Source organism: Quercus lobata, chromosome 9 (assembly GCF_001633185.2).
Source record: "Quercus lobata isolate SW786 chromosome 9, ValleyOak3.0 Primary Assembly, whole genome shotgun sequence".
In the NCBI taxonomy this organism is placed as follows: Eukaryota; Viridiplantae; Streptophyta; class Magnoliopsida; order Fagales; family Fagaceae; genus Quercus; species Quercus lobata.
In genome coordinates this window covers 30,720,070-30,727,522 of record NC_044912.1, presented here as the reverse complement: position 1 = coordinate 30,727,522, position 7,453 = coordinate 30,720,070, and the positions used below count along the sequence as shown (strand labels likewise).

The window sequence follows — 7,453 nt, the reverse complement described above, 5'->3', positions numbered from 1 at the left end:
TTGACCGGTACAGGATTTGGCCTATTATTTAAAAAAATAAAAAATAAACAAACAAACAGTAAAGGTCCAAACGACACTGTTTTGGACTTTACTAAAAGACCTAATCTCAAATCTATTCTTTTCTTTGATTCTTTCACTCTCAAATCCCTCACTCACTACCATTATGCTCTCTATGGAGTCTCTATGCTCAGTGTGTTGTGCTTTCTCATACTCATCAGTCTCTATGCTGTGCTCTCTCAGTCTCTCATACTCATCTGTCTCTGACTCTCTCACTCTCTTGGATTGAACAGCCAAATCAGGTATTCTTTCTCTACTCTCACTCTCTCGGATTGAAGCTTCAGCCAAATCATAAATTTTTTTTTTCTTATGATTTGTTTTGTAGTTGAGATTAAAGAACTTACTAACTTAGGACATAAGAGTTAAGAATTTAAGATATGTGATTTGTTTGTTCATTTACTTCATGCATTTGATTGAATTCCATTTCATTTCATTGAACAGTAAACTATGGCTCATCATAGTTCAAAGGATCCCGCATGGGCTCATGCCCGTGCAGTGCCTAACGCAAAAAATAACACTATATGTTTGCATTGTAATAAGTTGATTAAAGGGGGTGGTATTACGAGACTTAAGTATCATCTTGCTAGGATTAGGGGTCAAGTTGAACCATGTAAAAAGGTTTCATCTAATATTAGGTTTCAAATGAAACAAATGATTGAAGACTTGAAAAAATCTAAACAAACTAAAAAAAGGATTCAATCAGAAATTGGGAACCCATATGATGATGATGAGGAGGAGAAGGAGGAGGATGATGAGGTTAGGGTTGTTGAAAAGAGTCCCTCTCAAACATTAGGTAAACGAAAATCTAGGGGAAAGGATGTTGACACTGATATGGGTCAAATAAGAGGAAAGAAGAAAATTAAGAGTTATTTTGCTCCTAGAACAACCCCCAGTGCTCAACCCTCCATAAGAAGTGCTTTGGTTACAAAAGCAATGATTGATAATGCAAAAATGAATGTGGCAAGATGATGGTATCATTATAATGTACCCTTTTATGCATCTCAGTCACCCTATTATCAACCTATGATAGATTCCATTGCTGCTATTGGGTCGGGATTTAAGGGGCCTTTTTTTTATGAGTTGAGGGGACCCCTTTTGAAAAATGCTATCCATGAAGTTAATGATTTTTTGTTAGATATAAAAAATGATTGGAAAGTGGATGGCTGTTCAGTGATGTCTGATGGGCGGACAAATCAAAAACAACAACTAATAATGAATTTTTTGGTGTATTGTCCAAGGGGTGCCATGTTCTTGAAATCTATTGACACTTCAGACCTTACAAAGGATGCTAAAACTTTGTTCAATATATTTGATTCTGTTGTTCAAGAAATTGGTATGGAATATATTGTGCAATTGATTACAGATAATGCTTCTGCCTATAAAAAAGCTGGAAAAAAATTACAGCAGAAGTATGGTACTTTATTTTGGTCTCCTTGTGCAGCTCATTGCATAGACTTGTTGTTGGAGAATATTGCTTATCCTAAGTGGTTCCCTCTTGTTGATGAAGCAATTAAGAAGGCAAAAAAGATAATAAAGTTCATTTACAACCATGGAGTTGTTTTAGATTTGATGAGGCAAGATTTTACAAATGGAAGAGAGTTATGTCGTCCTGCAATTTCAAGGTTTGCCACTAACTTCTTAAATCTACAGAGCATGCTAAGGTTCAAAAAAGAGCTTAGACAAATGTTCACTTGTGATAAATGGCTTTCATGCCCCCATGCTAAGACTGCCGTTGGGAAGGAGATAAGTAAAATTGTTTTGGAAGATTATTCGTTTTGGTCTCAATGCAAGAACATAGTGAAAGTTAGTGAGCCTTTAGTTAGAGTACTTCGTCTTGTTGATGGGGATGAGAAACCTGCTATGGGGTACTTGTATGAAGCAATGGACAAAGCAAAAGAGGGAATAAAAAGAAGGTTGAAGAACAAAGTTTCTTTCTATGGACATTATAATAGAGTTATTGATGCTAGATAGGACAAACAACTTCATAGCCCTCTGCATGCAGCAGGTTGCTTTCTTAACCCTGCAATTTACTTTAGGCCTTCATTTTAAAAATGAAGTTCAAAGAGGTTTGCTAAGCACTCTAATGAGGTTGGTTCCCGATCCTGACATTCAAAACAAAATAAGTTCACAACTTGATGAGTACAAAAAGTCAATTGGTGACTTTGGCACATCACTGGCAATCCGCCAACGAGAGAGACTAAATCCAGGTAACCATTAATAATTTAATAGTATTTCCTTTCAATATGTCTATTTATCCTTTATAGTTGTTATTGTAAGATTACATGAGCAATGCTTATTTTACATTATTATTTGTTATTGTAGTTTCATGGTGGGAGCAATTTGGACTTGGAGCTCCAGACTTACAATCATTTGCCATTCATGTGCTAAGTCAATGTTGTAGTGCAACTGGTTGTGAGAGAAATTAGAGCACATTTGAATATGTTCACTCAAAGAAGAGAAATAGATTGGAACATAAACGAGTAAATGATTTGAGGCTTCGAGAAAGGTAAATTTATAATCGTTACTCATATGTAAATGAAATGTACTTTCAAATAATTGTAATTTATAAAATGTTACTAATGTTTAATATTCTCATTGGTAGGAACATTCAAAGGAATAAGTATGCATTGGATCCTATAAGCTTGGATAACATTGACTTGATGGGAGATTGGGTGGCTGAAGAACCTGCACTTCTTAATCCAGATGACATAAATTGAGATTGTCTTAATGAACCAGCACCCCTAGTGAATGTGGAAGAGGATGCTGAACTTGAAACTATTAATGTTGATGACAATGATGATGATGACAACAACAATGAACATGGCTTGACAAATCTTCCAATGGGTGCTAGTAGTTCTTGTGGGAGTTCTTTTGATGATGAATTTGATCATTTTCTCATGGATGATGATGAGGAGGAGGAGTAATATTATGTTAAATTAATGTTAAATGTTCTCATTGTGTGATGTTATATTGATGTTTAAAACTTAAGAGTTAAGACTAAATGATTAGTATTATTTGATATTTAGTTATTTATTTATTAGAATTGACAATTTTATGTTCTACAAGAATATATATAAATTATTTTTTAGGAACCCCGAAGCACCCTGAAACAATACATCGAAATTAGCCGGTACCGAAATATTCCATTCCACTGGACAAACCGAAATGGGCTCCAAAACAGTATTAATAACAATGATTATAACCATTCCTTCCTATATAATTGAGTGCTGAGTTAATGGCGGTGATGCAGGAGATGATAAAGAAGGAAGTGAGGAGTTATATGACCGGGTTAAAGGAGCAAATTGGAGCTGGGTTTGGGATTTTAGATTTGTATGGGTATGAATATGGGTATGAGCATGGGTATGGGTGTGAGAGGTGAAGATGGGTTTAGGGAAGTGGCTATGAAGAGAATTGGAGTTAGTAGGATCGATTAGTTGTGAAGGAAATGAAAAAAGAAAAAAGTTTTTTTTTTTCTTTAAATTGTGGTAGTTAGCGAATAAGTAAATGTACAGAGAGAGAGAGAGAGAGAGAGAGAGAGAGAGAGAGAGAGAGAGAGAGAGAGAGAGAGAGAGAGAGAGAGAGAGAGAGAGAGGTTGAGGATGAATGAATCCAAGCAAAGAGGATTTTTAGAAGGGACTTTGATGGTGCAGAGTATGAACTTTTTTTTTTTGGCTGCTAGCCTTGTTCAGAGAGCTGGTTTGGGGAACAAAAAAACACATGCTGTCGCAAAGGAACAAGGAAGGAAAAAAAAAAAGGAAAAGAAATTCGATATTTTTGTTGAATTATAAAAAATTTATCGTTTTGGGACTTTTCTTCAATCCTTTTCTTGTTTATTTTTCTCCATGGTGTCCTTTTTTTAATTATATTTTGTTAAAGTTTAAAACTTGAATCTGAAAAAAATCTAACTGTTTAATATAAAAATGGAAGGAAAAAGAACTAGAATGCAGCAGGACAGTGGAATAGACATGAGTGAATTTTTGTCAACAATGATTTATCATACTTTTTATTTTGACAAGGCATGATATATACTTTGGGTAAAGGATAAAAACAAAAACCATCAACTGTCAGTTATTGCTCATGTCATGTGTACAAAGGCAAGTTAATGGCTGGGAATGGTAAATCATATCACGCTTATCGGTGTGTAATTTTAATTAGGGAGTACAATGATTTTGTTAGTCAATTGTTCGTGGCTAGGGCTGTGTCAAATTGGGTCGGTGAATGTGATGCTTAAATGGATAACATTCACCGAGTTAATGCTGACGATGGAGAGTAGAGAGTAGAGAGTTAATGCTGTTTTTTATTTTTAATAAGAAGAGTTAATGACTTAATTACTAATTTCTAGGGAACAATAATGACATGACCATGAGTTTTTTTTCACCCTTAAATCTAATATAAATCAATGGTCTAAAAAAGGTGTAACTCTTATGAAGTTACATCAGGTGTAACTTGAACCCATCTCATATATATATTATGTCCCATTGTTTGGAAATTCTCTTTATTTAGTCATCAATAACATCAAACCCTAGCATTTATGTCAAAGTATTTATTTATTATCATTTATTAATGGATAGATGGATTTGTTTTTAAGCACTAAAAATTTTTGTTTAAGGAATTTATCTCTCTCATGTACAAGTGTAACTTTTTGATAATATTACATCACTTTATTATTTTTATTGGTTTAATATATTTAAAATCATGCCATTGGATTACAAATTTTATTGTTCTTAACACATATGCCGAATTTCGTATTAATTGAATGTTATTTGTTCATTGATCAAATATTGGCTAAAATGAAAAACTGACCCTCTAACTTTCTTCAGATTTCATTTCAGTCATTTAACTTTACTTTCCATTCATTTCAGTCCTCTAAGTTTCAGATTTATTCAATTAAGGTTTTTCCATTAACTTTTGTTAAAAATTTTTGGAAAAGAAAATCTAGAAAATATTTTTCAATCATTAATTGAATTTTTTTAATTTAAAAAAATTGAAGAAAAATTTATAAAATTGAAAAATTAACCACAACATATACTAAAAGTTGATGGAAAAACCTTAATTGAATAAACTTGAAAGTTAGAGGACTGAAATGAACAAAAGCAAAGTTAGAGGACTAAAATGAAATATGAAGAATTGAAAAAAAATGTAATATTGACCACAAAGTAGTTATTGATCTCTAATCATCTTAATATTTTGCAAATATGGAGAATTGAAAAAAAAAATGTAATATTGACCACAAATTTACATTTTTTAAACTCAATTTAGTGACACATAATATATTATCGAAATTAATTTTTTATATATTAAAACCCATGATGGGTATTATGCATGAAAAAAAAAAAGTTTCTTAGTAAAATATTCAAAATGAACTAACTGTGTATATGCGCATTGCGTAGAACATAGGATAGTAACTCTTTAATAGTCCGTATATTTTTCTTCATCTTGAATATAAATTAGGTACTAAAGTTGAAAGTATCTTGTGTTTTTGTTATATCAATCATCTGTCTCACTAACTCTAATCATAATTAGTGAAAGCTTTTTCGGTCAAATATTGTTCATTCTTACCGAACCATGGTTACAGATACAGTTTTGATAATTAAGAGAATCTTTTAAAAAAATTGAAATATTTTGTTACTAATAATAGAATGACTAATGAATTGATTTTCTCAAATTTCAAGTATAAGAATTATTTCTCTTAAAGTTTGGGGTGAAATATCATTGTCCCCATCTCCAAAGGAGGTTTGTGCAATTTACCCACAATATAATTATTGCTAATGTAAATAACTAAATATCCGGTTGATGCTTGCATCAGCCTTCATCCCATTCACATTACTTGCAAATGGATCCTTACTAAAATGGAAGAATCATCGATGCTGTTGATTACTCCCAGTGGTTGAATGGCGTCTCACAGTGGCAATGATAGTTATATATGGTGATGGCTTTGGCTACGAGGATTGTCTCTCTTTGTCATGGGTGCCAGTTTGACGGCTTCGTGTTGATGATGATGGAGGTATTTGTTTGCTTTGAAAATTTAATTCCACGTGTTCAAACTTATAAAATTGAGGGAGACCAAAGTGAATTTTCACACGGTAACCAATATACTTTCTCCTTGTTATTAAAAAAAAAAAATTCTCCTCAAATATACAAGAGGGAGACAGTTATTCAATTTCCATATAATTTTATCATTTTGTTAGTGCTTTAAATGAATTTTTCAAAAAGCCAAGGACCTCTGGTAAATGGTAATATATTCTAACATTTGTGCTTTGGTGGTATTGAAAAAACTCTTCACTTTCTTATAACAGACTGCATCTTTAATTGCTAAACAATATTGGCTGTGATTGTTTCACGGGAAAAAAAATTTATGACAGTAAAATATTTTCAGATGAAAATATTTTACGAAATATATATATATATATATATATATTTATTTAAAGTATTTGGTTGCGTATCTAAAATGCTCCTAATAATTTTTCAAGTATTTTTTTTTTTTGTGTTCATAAAATACTATAAAAAAATATATTTTCTAATACTTTCTCATATTTTTCAGCTCCTAAACACGTATATAAATAGACAAATCTCAATACGGAGATTAAAAAAAGAAAAAAGTTTCATAATAAAAAACAAAAAAAAGTAGAGAAGTTTAGATCTAGAAAAATCACGAGAGAGAGAGAGAGAGAGAGAGAGAGAGAACAAGATAGGAGAGACAGAGGCTAACTCAGCAACCGTACGGTGGTTGGGACAAGATCAGCAGCAACAACAATGGGTGGTTAAAGTACTAACAGTAGGCTAAGTGAGGGTGAAGGTTGGGCTGATGGCTTTTGGGTGAAACGTAAAATATTAGGACTGCAAATTCGGGTGTAAAATACTTTACACCAACACATTCCTTATTTTACAGTCAATCTGAAAATATTTTTAATTTGATCAGCAATTTCCAGTTACCTTAAACACTTGCAAATGAATAAAATATTTTCTGAAAATCAATTTCAGGTGAAACAATGTTAGCCTTAATATAAGCTTGTAGAAAATCACACAGTAAGGGAACAAACAACCAGGAAAAAAAAAGACTCAATTTATGCAAAATCTCTTACATCAATTACATTGTTGCATGCCTTTCTTTCCTCCTGGCTATTATCACTTAAAAATCCATGCATCACTATCAAACTTTGTCTATCACCAGTGAGAATTAATTGCACTAGGTGAGAGGGATTCTACATCGTAGCTTCCTGGAATACGTAAAGACGACTTGAAGCAACAGACTTTTTTTTTGATAGGTAGAAGCAACAGACTTGCACTTACGGAGGAAGACTATTGTCTTCTAATTGACCCCTAGACTCGGGCATTGACCTGGTCATCGTTCCCTATGCCAACAAAACGTGCAGGGTTGCTAGAAAGTTTAAGCACG

The 7,453-nt window shown here is 32.7% G+C and overlaps 1 protein-coding gene across 1 annotated transcript; it reads left to right on the top strand.

Moving 5' to 3' along the window:
- The first annotated feature begins 1,230 nt into the window (after positions 1-1,230).
- On the top strand, positions 1,231-2,028 carry LOC115961559. The gene has a single exon (XM_031080524.1). It carries the CDS (start codon positions 1,231-1,233, stop codon positions 2,026-2,028), a length of 798 nt encoding a protein of 265 aa, XP_030936384.1.
- The last annotated feature ends 5,425 nt before the right edge of the window (positions 2,029-7,453 follow it).

Bases quoted from the DNA above. Each gene is read 5' to 3' on its own strand.
- LOC115961559 (XM_031080524.1), top strand. From the start codon at position 1,231: ATGTCTGATGGGCGGACAAATCAAAAACAACAACTAATAATGAATTTT.